The 17,457-nt window shown below is 45.4% G+C and overlaps 1 protein-coding gene, 1 long non-coding RNA gene and 1 pseudogene across 5 annotated transcripts in view; 2 read left to right on the top strand and 1 right to left on the bottom strand.

The window, feature by feature from the left end:
• LOC133371853 (uncharacterized) overlaps nt 1-9,200 on the top strand; it is a 32,326-nt gene extending 23,126 nt beyond the window's left edge. Inside the window, exons 6-7 of the long non-coding RNA XR_009759406.1 lie at nt 7,898-8,109; nt 8,753-9,200. This is a non-coding gene — a long non-coding RNA (uncharacterized LOC133371853). The remainder of the gene's footprint in view (nt 1-7,897; nt 8,110-8,752) is intronic.
• CACNA1H (calcium voltage-gated channel subunit alpha1 H) overlaps nt 1-17,457 on the bottom strand; it is a 206,140-nt gene that overhangs the window by 7,271 nt on the left and 181,412 nt on the right. For 3 of the 4 annotated variants that reach the window (XM_061599729.1, XM_061599730.1, XM_061599732.1), the window contains exons 26-32: nt 15,134-15,267; nt 14,522-14,592; nt 10,608-10,686; nt 9,700-9,821; nt 7,890-8,189; nt 6,336-6,488; nt 372-549 (exon numbers count right to left, since the gene is read on the bottom strand). In XM_061599729.1, the coding sequence (XP_061455713.1) occupies nt 372-549; nt 6,336-6,488; nt 7,890-8,189; nt 9,700-9,821; nt 10,608-10,686; nt 14,522-14,592; nt 15,134-15,267 (1,037 nt within the window). The remainder of the gene's footprint in view (nt 1-371; nt 550-6,335; nt 6,489-7,889; nt 8,190-9,699; nt 9,822-10,607; nt 10,687-14,521; nt 14,593-15,133; nt 15,268-17,457) is intronic. The other variant, XM_061599731.1, reaches the window with a different exon arrangement.
• On the top strand, nt 5,223-5,329 carry LOC133372182 (5S ribosomal RNA; annotated as a pseudogene).

Below are 17,457 nucleotides of genomic sequence, written 5' to 3'. Positions count from 1 at the left end.
GGAGGTACTGGTGTATAAAACAATTAATAGTTAGCGATCTCTGATTAATAATCAATGCCTGGGAGAAGAGGAAAGTCTTTGCCTGGTGCTCATAAGATGTTAAAGTAAGGTGAGTCTCTGTTGGTAGAGCATTCCACAAATGAGGAGTCACCACTAAAAAGACCCCCTCCTTTGTTGGCAATCTTCAAGATAACTGCATTCTCAGTGATACTGTGGCTGTGAAATCTGCCCAGCAGCCATTGTGCAGGTGGGCAGTTCTTCAAAGAACAGTTCTGACATGATTCACAGAAGCGTCATGTGTTTTATGAACATGGCGCGTCTTTTTAAAACAAAACAAAACACCGGCCCAAGGTCCCACACAAATGCAGTACCTCTTGGTGACTTGTACGAATAGGCCTCCAACTCCACTTCATGGAGGGGAAAGGGGTTTTTGGCTGGCATCACAGGGCGGAACATGTAGCTGTCATTGGGTAAGGAATGCATCCGGGCCACCGAGATCTTGCGAACTGTTAGAAGGTTCTGGGGCTGCCCAATGCCAGTAGCGGCTTCCTGCAGATCAGTGAGAGAGGGAAAGACTGAGTTAGGGGGGAAACTGAGGAAGCCTAGACCTCACGTCTGAATCCTGCTCAACATTCTTCCCCTAACTATGGGTGAATTCAGACAATGAACGTAGTGGGGCGATTATATGCGTTGATTGGAACTGGACTGAGTTTGATATCCCATAGGAGGCATCCCAAATGACCCAATTGTGGCAGTCCTGGGTGAGACTTTCATTGTGGGTGTTCTGTGGAGCAATTGTGCTGCAAGACTACCTTCCAGATTACCATTGATCCCCTGGTGTTAGGGGCTCCCCCCATTCCCCCTCATGCCTGGAATTCCCTTTCAGATCCCCCTCCCTTAAATAACTCTGGAATTCCTATTTTCTCCATTCCCATGCCCTCCCAAAACGGCTGCATGACACCACTCTTTTTTCTAAATCATTCCTTAAAGCCCACTTTTGCTGGGAACCTTTTGCTTCACCCTTCACTATTCTACAACAGTTCCTTCCTCTGAGGGATTTCAAAAAAGGGATTTCTGAAAAGAGTTTCAATAAGCGTAGTTAAATTTCTCACACAAAGTATCCACACATTCCTAAATGGATATTAGTATTTTTCCTGAGCATTTAAGGAGCTTAATGGATACTATTCTCGTTCATGTCACAAAACGTTTAGGATAGACCCCACCACACGGTGCTTCTCTCCATAAGCCAAGGTGGCTTCAACAAATCAACAGAGGCCCATGCATTATCCGCCATACTGTTCCACAGAGCAAATTTGCCCCATAAAAGAACACGCCACACCTTCATCCCACATCCGTAAAGCCAGACAGAACAGATTTCCCCACAGTGCCAGAGAACTCCACAAAACACAGGATTTCCACAGAACAGACATCCACAGCAGTGCTACGTGTTTGTTTTTCAATGTTTGCACTCCCTGGAGAGAATCGGCAATTGTGACAGCAGGGGTGGGCAACAGGAGGGGAGACGTGCCAGCAGCCATTTTGAAAGGTCTAGTACTATTCTTCCCCTTCAAAATGGCTCCCTAGCAGCTCTAGCTGCTGATGGGGACCCATCCTGTCCTCAAATTTCATTACACTCCTGTTCTTACGAAGGCAGGAGAAGTGGTGGAACTAGATTCCATGTGAGATTGGTCAGGCCCATCCCTTGCTATTTTTCAACAGGCCTTGATGCCCCACTTCTCAGGGGCCCTTGGAGACTAATGCCAAATGGTGTTGCAGATTGATTTCCTACATTGGGGCCTTGTTGGGTTTGCTTGCTGTTTTTGTGTTGGCTTTTGGCATTTAAGCATTGTTGTGGATAGGGTTAGGGTTAGGGTTGTGGATAGTTTAATGGCTTTGTGTGACATTTTAGGGATTGTATTTTAAACGCACTTATAAGCCGCTGTGTGACGTGTGTTCTTGAAAAACAGATGATAAATGTATTAAATAATAATAATAAAAGAAGCAGATTTGTTATCTTTTTATCCCTCGTTTGCTGTCTGCAAATTTATTCTGCCTCTCAGAATCACAGCTAGCGTGGCAATTTCAGTCCTGAACAATCTCATACATTTAAAGCACACGGCTTCCCTCAAAGAATCCTGGAAACTGTAGTTCCCTCACTATAGTTCCCAGGATTCTTTGGGGGAAGCCATGTGCTTTAAATGTATGCTGGAGAGGTGACTTATGTTGCAAATCAGTGAAAACAGGAGGGAAAGAAAGAGAAATCTTGGTCAGTTTAGACAAATCGAGGTATTAATGGACTCCTATTAGAGGGTGGCAAATACTGAAATTACATAGCTTGTTTTCCTACCATGGAGAACGCTATTTGGAGTTGGCACCAAAATGCCACAGTCCAATCACCCAGTGAAAATAATAGACAATGGGTTCAGGGTAAAGGAAAAAGTTAAACTTCTTCACACAGTTCACAGTTAAGTTACAAACATAAGGAAGTGGCTTTATACTGGGTCAGATCCCTTTACTTCAGGGGTAGCCAAGCTGGTGCTCTCCAGATGTTAGTGGACTCTAACTAGCCAAGCAGCCTGGCCAATGGTCAGGGTTGATGGGAGTTGTGGAGGGCACCAAATTGGCTATGCCTGGTGTGCTCTTGACTGGCAGGCTGTCTAGGATCTGAGGAGGAGAAGGGCCTCTCTACCATCACAAACTCTACATGAGATCCTTTTTTTAACATGGCGATGTTGAGGACTTAACCTGGGTACTTCTGCATGCAAAACGGATGCTCTGCTATTGACATGTGAAACTCTTTGCCACAAATCAGAGTTGTTCAACACCCTCCTCAAGTGAGATTGCTTGCTTCATCTCTACTCACCTTGTGCAGGGCAGTAAAACACCTCTCTTACAGTTTTTTTTTTGGGGGGGGGGGCTGTATTTTAATAACAATCTGCTAATGTTTCTATCCATTTTAATGTTTTATTGCTTGACAATGGTTTTAATTTGCTTCTGTTGTTTATATATATGATTTTCTTCTAAATTAAATATAGTATTGTGACACAAAGGTCACATCCACACCACACATTTAAAGTGCACTTAAAACACATGGAGTCCCCAAAGAATCCTGGGAACTGTAGTTTATTAAAGGTGCTGGGAACTGCAGCTCTGTCAGGGATAAACTACAGTTTTCAGGAGTCTTTGTGGGAAACCATGTTCTTTAAATGACCTGATCTATCTTTTCATGGCTTAACTTTGAGTATTTCCCTGAAACAGAAGGGCAGATTTTTAAAAAAACGTTTTAAAATAAATAAACTACTCCCTCTTTCTGCATGCTAAAAATGGGTTTTTTAAATTTCTGATTCTCAAATCTCCTAGCTTAAGAAGATCATTCCATCCCCGCTTTCCCTTCAAGGTTAATAAGCTGTTTGCCTGGGGACTCAACATGGCCGCAGTTTATGTGGTCTCTCAGGACACAAATGTCAATTTTTGCACATCTCTCAGCCAATTTCCTGTCCACTTACTCTCTCTGAAGCTAATTGAGTCTTGCATTCCAGATGGTCAAGGCTCAAGGAGACCAGGGAGAGGCCTTCTCAAAGCAAATGTGCTTTACCCTTTCTGATTGCGTGTGTGTGTGTGCGGGCATGTGCTCTGGCATTAAAAAAGGAGAGAAAGTGATAGATATCTTTTGGTACTGCCAAGTTCAGAACATAAGAAGAAGCCGGTGGCCCATCTAGTCCAGCATCATCTTCTCACAATGGTCAACTAAATGCCCAGGGGAAGTCTGTAAGCAGGACCCAGGCACAAGAGCACTCTTCCCTCCTGCGGTTAAACTCCATGTCTAGATGGGAGAAAGGCATGACAGTAGACAGGCCAAAAGGGATGGATCAGCTTCTGTTTGTCTCAGTTTCTTATTTATCTAATATTAAATTTGGTTCACCTAATTGCTGCACTTTTTTAAAAAAATAATTCTGCACGAACATTTGTAAGCATCATGCACATTTCTCCAAATATACAAATTTCCGTATGCAGTTTTGCCCAACAGATACATTTTTGCAAGCAATGTTCCCCTAACAGAATGCATATTTTCACAAATAATGGCTTTTTTGGTACATATTCTTTGGTTGGAGAACTGCACTGAAAAATTCAGAGTACTACGAACTTTGAAGGAGAGTTGTGAAGTAAGCTAGTAGCAAGCTCTTACCGAGGCCTAGATGACGGCAGCCAAACTTTTTCAGAGGTTAAAGAAGCTCAGGGCAGGTGCCAGATTTGAAAGGGCCCTGGGCAAGTTCTTTCTGGGCACATCAGTGCATTCCAAGTGATCTCCTCCCAGTGAGCTTACCAGGAGACACAGGCAGGAATAAGTAGGCTGCTGTAGAGTTAATATTGAACTAGGTGCTTGACCAGCAGATGCAATTAAGTGATCTGATCCAGCAGGGTTTTTCAAGATCCCTGGGAGACCAGTGGAGGGGGTTGATTGAGGACTGCTGACTTAATCCAGTGGGAAGTTCTTGCTGGGGAGTAGACAAGCTGCCTGGCAGTGGGGAGCCCTGCCTTCCCACACACACTGTATGTGTGTCTTGCCTTAGAGTTTGCAAGACCTCAGCTCACTCCTGTGTGTATGAAAGACAGACGGAGACAGACACACACACACAGAGGTTCTGCACTGCTGCTGTGCGGCTGCCTGTGAAATGGAAGGGGGTTCTACCTCAACTGGAAGAGCTGGAGAACCCCCTAAGCAATACATGGAGCAAGCAGGAAATCTAAACAAAGGGAACGTATGCATTGAGCAGCGTGGGAAGATGTGGTATAGGTCATAAATTATTACATTCTCCGAATACAGCAACTAGAGTGAACCAAATAAGTGATGGGCAAGAGGTAGAGGGGCAGACAAAAAAGCGTTTCTTCAGACAGTGCATAATTAAATTATGGAAGTCATTACTGCAAAATTAGTCATGACTACCGGCTTGCATGGCTTAAAAAAAAAGCAAGTCACAGAGGAGAGACCTGTCAAAGGCTATTGGTCATGGTTGCTCGCTGTTTCAGAGCTTGTCACAGTCAGATTGTTTGGTGCAGACTGCTTAGGCAGTCAACACCTGCATGCCTTGCTTGCAGAGGGTGCCCCTGGTGGGAGGTAAGTGGGGGCAAGGAAGTAGTTTACCCCTCACTGGATCAGTGTGGAATTTTTTCACTATCAAATCACAAACTGGAAATTAAAACCAGGCTGCTATTCGAAGAAAGCCTACGGCCATGCTACCCTGAAAATGCCCAATCTCGTCTGATCTCGGAAGCTAAGCAGGGTCAGGCCTGGTTAGTACTTGGATGGGAATACCGGGTGCCATAGGCCTAGAGGAAGGCAATGGTAAACCACCTCTGAATACTTCTTACATGAAAAAACTATGAATATTGACTCGAAGGCATATAACAAAAACATCAACATTCTTATAATACTTAAAAAATTAACACCCATACAAAAAAAAATTGAATAAGACTCACTTCATAGAAAATGTGTTTTGAATGGGAGCGTTAATGCAAAATATGCCATTATTTCTCTTTCAGAGCTCTAACATGCGGGAGAAAGGTCACCTACCCCCAGAAATGCCCTTTATTCCTGATATGCTCCCTATATTTCTGATGTTGCTGCTCCCTTGGGGCCCATGAAGCCTCTGAGCCCCCCTCCCCATTCACTGCTTCCTTGGTCATGAGGTGGTGAGGATGGTTACTGTGTTCTCCCTTGAAAAATAGAGCTGAAGGAGGAAGTTGGAAGTTCCCACTTCCTCTTCCAGCTCTATGTACTTTCCAAAGCTCAGATTAATTCTACTGCATCTGACTTTGACCCAGAACCTGGGGAAGTGGAGGGTGTATGTGGACTTTCTTTGTGACTCGCTGTGCGTGTGGGGAGCCTGCTCTGGAGGAGAGAAGTGGCCCAAAGGGGGGGGGTGCTCCCAGCCCTCACTCAAAAACCCACATGTGCCCACAGGTCTAAAAAAGCTGGTGACCCCTGCCATAAGGTCATTATTATGGATATTGGCTTCCTTCCACAGTGACAAGGGTCAGTAGGCCCTTCCAAACATGCTTTATTCCCTGGAGCAAATTCTGCAGCCTTAATTCTGTTGCCCATCTGCACAGTACACAATACTATCATGGAAAGAAGGCAGGGCGGGAAGGATCAAGAAGAGACAAAGAGGCTGGCAACACAAACTGTTTCTAGCTGTGAAGCCACAATAAGAGGACAATGGTGCCACATGGATGCTGCTGCCCCCACCGCCACACCACTACCGCTGAGCAGCACAGCACTGAAGCATGATGGGAATAAAGGGATGCAGAAGCCATGGCGAGTTCCATACAGTCACCTCGGCCTCTCCGCCCAGGGCATTGTGGGAGGGTGTCAGGAGATGGCGGTGAGAAGAGTGGAAGGCCGCGAACTCCATCAAGGGATCCTCCCCTCCCTCCAGCAGGTCTAAGTCAGGGATGGCTAGAGAGACACTCTCACAGCTCAGAGCCTCCTTTGGGGACAAAATTAAGGAGACAAAAACGCATCAGTGGGTGGCAAAAAGGCACTTCCAAGCACCTGCCTCCAACATGGGGATGGACTGGGCAGTGGTCCAGAGGATGGAAGTGGTTTGTTGCACAAGCAGGCTCCCTTGATTTGTTGTCTTTGCTACCTTCATTGGAAGTTAGGCTTAGTGACATCCAAGAATGAGGCAAGTTTAAGCCAGGGAAGCCTAGTGGTTAGAGCACTAGTCTAACACTGGGGAGTCCTGGGTTCTAATCTCCACTCAACCATCATGCTCGTTGGGTGATACTTAGCCAGTCAATCTCTGTCAGTCTAACCTACCTCACAGGGTTGTTGTGAGGAGAAAAAGGTGAGGGGAACTGTGTGCTCCTCAATTCCTAAAATGTAATAATGGCAAAAAAAAGCACCATTAAGAGCAGCAGAGTGGCAGCAAAGAGATCGTGACATGGGGCACACCATGAAACTCTCCTGCACATAAGTGTCAGTGTATTGTAGCACTTAAAATATGAAAATAGGACTAGGGATATCTGGGCACAAATCCCCACCTTGGGCTAGTCACTGTGTCTCAGCCTACTCTACCTCACAGGGGTGTTGTGAGGGTAGACTAGGGCAGCAGAGAGAGCCATGTACACATCCCCTGAGCAAACTGGAGGAGGTGTGGAACTGAAAAACGGTAACAAATAAATAAAATGGATTTCAGTGGGGCTTGACCAGGAAAGTTTCCCAGGTGATTGGCTGGAAATGGCATTGCCATTCTGGTTTCCACTTGCTTTGGTTGGAACTCCTATAATAAAATCACCTGCTGGTCTGCTTGGACTCCTATAATAAAATCACCATTACATAGCAATAAAAGCTTTGATCCAAAAGGGAGAGATGTCACAATGAAGTGTGACAAACCTTGATGACTTACAGCGTCTGGAAATGATAAGTCAAAACAGTTGGCCACATGACAGTAGTTGCACAGAGGAGGTGAGGGGGACAGTGATGACTGGCCTTGCTGCCATCGGTACATGGGGGGGGTGTGTGGAGCAGAATGTCTGTAAATCATAGGGAGAGGCTATGCACATACACCATGCTCCCCTATAGAGATGCCCCCTCTACCTGAACAATGGGGGAGGGGTTGGGACTACTGGTGGAAGCAAGAGTCTCGTTCTCCATATGATGATAATGTTCAAACAGGGTTAATGTTCTTTTCTTCACAAATTAAACTGTGGGCAAATATTCTTGGTAAAAATTGACCGGCGGGTAAGAGCGGGCAAGTGGAAATGTTACAAAGATAACTGGTTTGTGGTCCAAACCTGCACCAGGCCCATGCTCTGACGTCCCTCCCACACCTTCAGGAATGAGCTGTTTGAACATGTTGCCGACTGTTCTTTGCTTTGTGCTTTACCTGTGCAGGATGCTTCACCAGGAGGGGTGACCCTGGCTTGGAAGTGCCCTGGCCACCATCGGGGGCTCTGACTGGGGTGCAGACCCCCCTGGACATCTCCAGCTCAATTTCAGCATCCATCTCGGCATCCTCCTTCGCCTCCTTGTTGCTCTCTTCTAAGTGTTTCATCAGGACAGCCACCACCACGTTGACCAGGACGAACTGGGCAATGAGGACGAAGGTGACGAAGTAAACTGGGGAGATGATGGGCAGGTAGCTGAGGCAGTGCTTGTCTTCCCTGTGGCATTCCCGGAGTGTGTCCTGGAAAAAGGCAAAGGAATAGAGAGAATGTAAGAGGTGGGTGGGTCCATCAGGTCTAGTGCCCTGTGCTGTCTGCAGGTGAGAGGAGTTTGTAGTTAGGGGTGGAAGAATCTGTCAATTTTCATTATCTCAGTTTCTCAGTTTTCCAATCTTAAAATGAGTTCTACGCATTTCTGCAACAATTTACAATTTTGTTTTTTAAAAAATCCTCACAAAAATTCTTCGGCACTTGAGTGTGACTTTCTCCTAATAAACACAATTTTGTATGCAATTTTGACTAATGTACACATTCTTGCAAGAAGTTTTGACGAATGTACAGACTCCTGCAAGCAGTTTTGACTAATATTTGTTATTTTCACTAACATATTCATTTTGTGCATACTTTCCCTTACTATACACATTTTTGTAAATGTTGTTTGCCTAGAGAACAGCACTGCAACATTCAGGTAAGTACGAATTTCAGAGGATGGCTATGTTTTGGTTCTCATATTGTTTTGGAAAGGGCAAATTTGATAGATTTGACTTTAAATGTGAACTCAATAGAACTTCTACTCCATCCCTAGATACGACATTTGGAAATACGTAGTCCAGAACTTCTAGAAGGCACCTGGTTTGCGAAAGCTGCAGGGGTGCAGCATCACCATCATTCTGAATTGGGCCTGAAAACCACCTGGGAGCCAATGAAACTAAAGGAAAAACAATATGTTCCCTATTTGTTCAAGGTAGTCAGAATGCACCTGCCTGCTGAAATGCAAGAGGCTCCATCAGCATAGGCATTTTGCTGGCTCTTGAAGACATACCTGTTTCAGCAAACATTCCCCTGAACATGCTGATCTAATTGTTTTAATTGCTCTTTTTAACTGTTTTAATTGTTACAGTTTTGAACACACTTGTTTTATTGTCAATTTTAATTATTAAATTTTAATTATTAAATGTTAATTATGGGGCTTCTTAAATGTTTTGATGGAATTGTTTTATTGTGGATGGATTTTTAAAATTGCTTTTATACCTGCAAACTGCTTAGAAGCCAATTTGGCATATAAGCAGCATAGAATTGAATAAATAAGAACAATTCTGGTGGCCAAATTCTGTTGTAATTCCAAACAGCTTCTCATGACAAACAGAGCACCAGCCACCACTGGCTGCACCCCCCAAGCTAGCCTGCTGCCCTCAGGTGCAGTGGAGGATCTGTTGTTGTCGCTAGCACTCGTGCCAGCGTGGTGTACCAGTTAGAATGTTGGACTAGGATCTGGGAGACCAGGGTTCAGATCCCTTCAGGCATGAAGTTTGCTGTATGACCTTGGGAGAGTCACAGTCTCTCAGCCTAACCTACCCCACAGGGTTGTTGTGAGGATAAAATGCGGGGGGGGAGAACCTTCTTGTAGGAAAGGTGGGATATAATAATAATAATGTTAATAATAATAATAATAATAATAATAGTAATAATAATAAAAGTCAAAGCATAGCACCCAGAAGTGATTTGAGCAGGGAAAAAGATGTGGGGGGCTACCTTCATAATCCCGTTCCAATTGTCCCCAGTTGACACCCTGAAGAGGGTAAGGAAGGCCATGCCAAAGTTGTTGAAGGTCGCATGCCGGCTCAGGCCTTCGCAAGGGTTATCCTCGCTGCAGTCTGTGTAAGAAAAGAGCCAAAACTCAGCCGGAGTGAATTTTGGAACAAGTCAGCCATTGCCCAAATGGCTCAGCGAAAGGCACATGTCCAGGCCCCTTTAAAGACAAAACTGTCCCGGTAGTGCTCTGCTTTCACTACAAGGCCAGCAGGCTGAGCTTGGCATTGAGTACCAAGTGCTGCCTGAGCATTCCAACAGTTCTGGAGTACAAACCCTGCCTGATTTGGACTGGCTGTCCAGAAACATCTCCCTCTGGAGCCCAACCATTGCTGAAGCCCGACAGAAGGACCTGGGCACCTGTTGTTGAACTGCCTCTCAAGCAATTGGGTGTGTGCCCCTACCACAGACATTAACTCTTCCTCCCATACACCCAAAATGGGGATAAGACTATCAGTGGCTAATAACCATGATGGCCATGCTCCACCTCCACTGTCAGAAGCAGCATGCTTATGAATACCAGTTGCTGGAAACAGCAGGAGATTGCTGTTGTGCTCAGATCCTGCTTGTGTGCTACCCATGGCCATCTAGCGGGCCACTGTGAAAACAGGATGCTGTGAGGACAGGATGCCTTTGGCCTGATCTAGCCGGTCTCTTCTGATGTTCTTAACCTGTAGGTAGGCCCTCCAGATCTTGTTGGACTCCAACTCCCACCAGCCCCGGCCTGCATGGCCAGTGGCCAGGGATGTTGGGAGCTGTAATCCAATGACATCTAGACTCTCTATCGCTGATAGTGATATTGGCATGTCAACAGAGTTGCTGAGGGCAGAATAGGGAAAATGCGAACTCACCTAACTTTCCAAACAACTCCACTCCCAGGGCAGCATAGATGAAAAAGAGGAGCATAAAGAGCAGGCCGAGGTTCCCTACCTAAAAATGACGAAAGTTAAACAAGTCAGGCAAGTGGAAGGCACAAGCAGCAGGGCATCATTGCAGCACAGATATAAAAGGCCAGTCTGTTGTTTCTGTCTCTTTGTCACACGGAACTGCCTGCTCTCACACACAGTGAAGCCATGAGGCAAAGCAACTCCCTATGCAAAATCTTTCCCGTATTTAGGGATGGGTGAATCTGTCCATTTTGGTTTCTGCCTATCTCATTTTTCCAACCTTAAGTACAGTTCTTCACATTTCCGCATCAGTTTGTAATGATTTTTTTTTCAAAGTCCTCATAGCAATCCATCAGCATTTTAGCATGAATTTCTCCTAATGAACCCATTTTTTGAATATACACTTTTGCAAAGCAATTTCTCCTAATATAATGCATTTTTGTACAATATGTGCAGTTATACACACACTTTATCCTACTGTGTGCATTTTTGTACCTGTTCCTTGGCTGGAGATCTCAACTGCAAAATTCATAGAAGTGCGAATTTTGAAGGATGGCTGAGTTTCAGTTCTCACATTGTTTCAGGAAGGGCAAATTACGTAAATTTATTGCAAAGAATCACCTTTCTCCTCCATCCCTTCTAATATCTAGGAATTACACTTTCTACAAACCTCAAAAAACTATTGCAGTTCCATATATATACCCAATTATAAGGCAGTTCTAAAGGGACACTATAGAGTGTCCAAGCTGAACCTTTTCATCATGGGTAGGTGTCAAAATACTGATTTTTTTTTAAAGCACAGAAGGGTCCTGATAATTCTGATCTTGACCTCAAAGGAAGTCCTTCACTTATAGCCCAAGGCATGATGTGGCCTGTCTAGAAATATGTCCTGGAAACAAAAACGGAAAAATTCAGAAAAAAAACATTTTTTCCTGTTACTTCCAGTTTTTCCCAAAAACTGAAAAAAAAATGGAGAAAAACTGCCCCCCAATTTTTTTTCCTGGGCTTTCACATCTCTAGGCCTTTCTTGAATCATGATTAGATTAGATGTGCTAGAATTCTACCCAGTAGTAATAATAATAATAAATTTTTATTTAGCAGACGCCCATCTGTCCGACTGAACGGACACTCTGGGAGACGTACAATATAAAATACAATATAAAATACAATCTGCTCATATACATAATCATCACATTATTAATATCATAACATCTCATCTGAAGACCATCTTACATTAATACAGTGTAAAACCTAACCCACCCCAGAGATCCCATAGGCCTGCCTGAAGAGCCAGGTCTTCAAGGCTCGGCGAAAAGTCAACAGGGAGGGGGCATGCCGAAGGTCAAAGGGAAGTAAGTTCCAGAGGGTGGGGGCCACGATCGAAAAAGCCCTCTCCCTGGTCCGCACCAACCTAGTTGTCTTAGTCGGTGGGACCGAGAGAAGGTCCTGTGAGGCTGATCTTGTTTGGCGGCATATTTGGTGATACTGGAGGCGCTCCTTGAGATAAACTGGGCCGGAACCGTATAGAGTTTTAAAGGTTAAAACCAACACCTTGAATTGGGCCCGGTATACAACTGGCAACCAGTGTAATTCAATCAACACTGGGGTGATATGATCGCGGCGGTGGGTCTGCTTTATTAAGCGTGCCGCCGCGTTTTGTACCAGCTGGAGTTTCCGGACCGTCTTCAAGGGTAACCCCACGTAAAGCGCATTACAGTAGTCTAATCGAGAGGAGATCAGGGCATGTATCACTCATGGGAGCAGATGTATGGGAAGATAGGGTCATAGAGTGGCAAGTTCAGAAGTGCAGAGTCCCTTCATGTTAGCCACAGCCACACCCCCTTTTTTACTGCTGGGTTGAGAATAGATCCTTGTTACTGCCTTCTCCCACAACAACAGATATCCATAGGAGCCAATAAGCATGAAAGGGGAGTGTTAGCTGCTGAGAAGAGTCTCCTCAATGGCTGAATCACCTCCTTTCACTCTGATTGGCTCCAATCGGCAGGAGAGGACAAGGGAGCATATTAGAAGACTCTTCTCAGTGGCTAACACATTCTCCTTTCATGCTGATTATCTCGTAGGATGCTGAAGACGTTGGGACCCTGCTTGCAAAAAAGTCAAGGGTCTAAGACACCCCCCCAATGACTACACCCCTGATCCTGCCCAATTCAATTTTGGTACAGAGTTTTCAGTTAATTCGTATGTGTGTGGAGCAACAGGTGTGACTCCTACCTGTGTGCAGTAGGCCACATTTGAGCCACGCAAAAGTCAGAGCTCCCTCCCTCCCTTTCCCTCTCTCTCTCTCTCTCTCACACACACACACCCCTCTATCCTGGCAGACAAGAGGCCGTATCACCTTTCAAAGACACATTACAGTCAGGCAAAAGCACTCCAGGAGGCCACAGAGCACGTCTGGTGACTGGTGAGGCCTGGAGAAAGTCCTAAGGGCCAAGGGAGGCCTTGAGGGTTGCATTTAGTCCCTAGGCTTGAGGGTTCCTACCCCTGAGTCAAAACGTCCTCACTCATTCCCAGCTGAAATGAATCCTAAGCACGTGCATTGAGGCTCTTCTCTAGACGCCCCTGACTTCTGAAAGGTCTATATAAGGGCTAGTGGACAGGGATTGGTCCCTCCTGGTCAGCTGATGGTCAGCTCAGGAGGCAGCCTTAGATGGCACCCTCAGAACACTGCCCTCGAGTCTGTCAGACTTGTGGTAGAAACGGAGTACTGAGGGTAGGGCAAGGGAGCATGACTGCTAGCAGCCCTGGTTCAAGGCCCTCTCCTAACACTTTACACCCTCCTTGCAAAGGATGCTGACTGCAGGAGATTGGTTCCTCCCACGTGGGTCACCCCTGCGGAGATGGGGTTGCACCACGTCAAAACAACGCCCCTGCTGACAGACGCATGTGCAAAAAGGGGGCATCGCTCCCAGGAGATGTGAACAGGCCTACAGCCAGCAAAAAGAATCCCGTCAGATCCCGTTTGGCTGGCTTATCATTTGACAAGGCTCTGCAAATAATCATGTAAGCGGGTTTTATCCCATGAGCAATAATTGTCATCCCCTGCTCTGCTGCCCTCTGGTTGACTGAGTAAAACCACAAATGTCTGGCCTCCCACTGGGAATCTTCGGCGGAAGAGATGGGAGGAGGCAGCCGCTACACGACGACTTGAAAATACGACTCTTTAAATAGCAGCACGTGGCACATAACAGGGCAAATGATTTCTTTCGGAGCCCAAATTTGCTAAGACAGAATAGAATCTGCCTTGGGCACAACTGTGTGCATATTTTATCTTTGCACAGTAGGCACGTTTCTGCATGTGCTTGCATACCCCTCCATCCTTCATCCAGGCAAGCTCAGAGTTCAAGGACACGTTCCAGCCAGGCCAAAACACTCAAGGAAGGTGCAAAGCAGGGCCGGTGAGAGGCATGGCCTAGAGAGAGGGTGTGTGTTGTGGGCAGAGTCCCAAGGGCCAGTTAGAGAGGCTTGGAGGGCCACATTTGGCTCCTACACCTGAGTCTCCCTGCTCCTGATTTTAATGTTGCATTTGAACAGTACCATCAGGTACATAGTGGACTCTTAGGCTCATCTGCGGAGACTTTTATCCGAATGCAGGGCACGCCCAAAGGGGTTCTGGGTAAGGCATTTTATGCAGTATTTGCATTCAAACCCATCAACAGGGAGTATCAGCATAACTTTCCATTTCTTGCAGAAACAAAGTTTTGTGTCGATGGAGGCCCTTTGTCGACAGTTTTAGAAAACGACGTTCAGGTTTTTTGGGTTTTTTTTTTATTTTGGGGGAAAAAGACCCTACTAGCCCAAATTCTCAGAGGAAACATCCAAAGCTGGTTTGTTCTGGTGGAGCAGGTCTCCAGGCTTACCTGGGGGAGAGCTTGGACCACTGTGTCCAACAAGGCCCGCATCCCTGTGGCCATTTTGAGTAGCTTCAGCACTAGAAGGGAAAACAACGTGGAATTAACAAACAATGGAGCCTCCATGCTCAGAGACAGTGTACCTTGAAGTACAAGATGCCAGAGGTAAAGCATAGTGGAGGTCTGTTGCTTTCATACTCTGCTTGTAAGCTTCCTGGAAACATCTAGCTTGTCATTGTTGGGGATGGGATGCTGGACTAGATGTCCCACCTTTGGTCCTATCCAGCAGGGCTTTTGTTAAAAACTCCATGAAAAGTGAAGAAGGCAATTCTGTGGCCCTCAAGATATTGTTGGATTCCATCGCCCATCATTCCAGACCACTGGGACATGCTGGCTGGAGCTGATGCTGGAGCTCCAGCAACAGCTGGAAGGCCATATACGTTCCCTACCCCTGGAGTAGACTTGTATGTGTCTCCAGCCCTGGACACAAGTACCTGGGAGTAGGTCCCATTAAACTCAACAGGGCTTACTTCTGAGTAGACACATGTAGAATTGCACTGTAAATAGGCTGTTGCTGGCTTTGTGTGTTTACAGTGACACCTGACCAACCCTCAGATTCACCTCTAGCAATTCTGAGCACCCGCATGATGCGAATAATGGTGGGGTTGATGGGGAGCGCGGCGTTCATTTCAATCTCCTCCAGCGTGATGCCCATAATGGACAGCAGGACAATGGCAAGATCCAGTTGGTTCCATCTAAGAGGGTAAAAATGGGAAGGCAGAATAACATAAAAGAGCTGAGGTTTGCAGAGCTACGAGGTAGATTTCCTGTTTTAATGGCACCAAATACCTTGCATTTAGTCTTTCGTGAACAGAAATGCATGGGGTTTAGCAAAGGTCTGGAGAGTCACCTTACTGAGTAATGCTGTTCCAAACAGTTGTTTTTATGTAACAAGATTTATATACCACTTAATTAAAAAAAACCCTCTAAGCAGTTTACATAAAAGAATATGAAATAGACATAAGACAATACCGACAAAATCAAACTTGAAAAACAGACTTAATAAAATCGATCAAATATAGATAAAATCAACAGTTTTAAAACAAACATACATAATCAGGTTATATGGCTGACCAAATTTTTTTTAGCAGGTGCCGAAAATAGTACAGCAAAGGTGCTTGCCTAATATCAAAAGACAGGGAGTTCCAGAGCAAGGGCTGCCACACTCAAGGATCGATTCCTTGCAAGTACTGATTGAATGCTTCCAGTTTGAGATCACACAAAATACCTGAGATGAGAACAACAGAGGTGGTGGTGGGGGAACCACTCAAACGGAGCTTTGGGAAAATATGGCTCACCTTTTATAACATTTCTGCAAACACCAATATAATGTGGATGTAAACCCCCCCACATATTTGTATTTGTTTACATCCATGTTATATTAGTGTTTGTATCTCCATGGATTATAGAGACACTCAAGAAGTCAACTGCTGATGAAAAGCTGGGTTTAAATAGAAAGTACTTGACTAGGGACCTCCAATTCAATAGACATAGTGCTGGGAGAGAGGTGTTCTAACCAAGGCACCCAAGGGAGGGTGTTCTGATCAGGGTGACACTGCTGAAATGGCCCTGTCTCCGGTCATTACCCACCTGAACTTAGATACTAGCAGCCCCCAGAGGGCACCATCTAGGCTGTAGTACCAGCCTTCTGACTATTCCATCACCTGACCACCAAGGACCAATCCCTGACCACCAGGCCCTATAAAACCCCAGGTTGCCTCTCAGTGATCCCTCTCTCATGTGAGGAGGACACTGCCTAGCTTCTGTGGCCTTTCTTGGTTGCTGACCTGGGTCTTGACCACTACTGCATTTTAACTATTCACCTGCTTTATCCATATCCCACCCCTAGATACTTGGAAGTTGACCCTGGCCCGTTTTGGACTACACACCTGCTCCTGGCCTTCTAGGATCAACAGCTAGCTACCCTAGGGTCCTGGAAACTGACAGCCCGCCTGAGCCTTGCCAAGTCCAAGCACAGTGTGGCAGAATCTACTCTCTGGAACTCACTGCCTATTGATATTAGGCAGGCGCCTTCATTGCATGGTTTTTTTATGCCTGCTTAAAAAAAACCTGTTTGTTTAGGCAAACCTACCCAGACATGTTTTCATGGTAAGCGGTATTCAAAGGTGGTTTCCCATTGCCTTCCTCTGAGGCTGAGAGGCAGTGACTGGCCCAAGGTCACCCAGTGAGCTTCATGGCTGTGTGGGGATCCGAACTCTGGTCTCCCAGGTCGTAGTCCAACACTCTAACCACTACACCACACCATGAAAACCGTATTCATAGGGTTGCCATAAGTTGGAATCAACTTGAAGGCAGTCCATTTCCATTTTCACCCAGACATGTAATTTTAAGATGTCTGTTTTTAACAATAGGTTGATTTTATCTATATATCAATCATTTTGTGGTTTTAAGGTCTGTTTTTATTGCTCTTTTAAATAAACATTTGATGCCACTTTATATAAACTGCTTACAGTTTTTTTTTAAAATTAAGCAGTATATAAATCTTGTAACAAAATAAACACAATCATACTGCAAAGCCCTTGTCACTTAGTTTAAAACAGGGGTGGGCAACATTTTGTTCTGTCAATGGCCACATCCCTTCAAGGGTGATTGGTTGGGGGGGCTGTCACATGCTGATTTTGGTAGAGCCAAAGCCCACAGCGGGCAGGGCAGAGCCAGAAGTGGGTGTGGTCACTCCTTTTCTTTCTCTCTTTGTGCCATAACCGTTTCTCTCCCCCCTTTCTAACACTCCCTTTTATACCTTTGTTTTTCTGGAATCTCTCTTCCTCCCTGCCCAGTGGACTTCCAGGGGAAAAACAGATCACTCTTGCCACTCTTCCTCCCCAAATCAACGCTATCAATATTTTAAAAGGAATTATCAATAT

Source organism: Rhineura floridana, chromosome 17, assembly GCF_030035675.1.
Source record: "Rhineura floridana isolate rRhiFlo1 chromosome 17, rRhiFlo1.hap2, whole genome shotgun sequence".
NCBI lineage: Eukaryota > Metazoa > Chordata > Lepidosauria > Squamata > Rhineuridae > Rhineura > Rhineura floridana.
The sequence above is the reverse complement of the archived record's forward strand: the minus strand, read 5'-3'. Positions and strand labels throughout refer to the sequence as shown.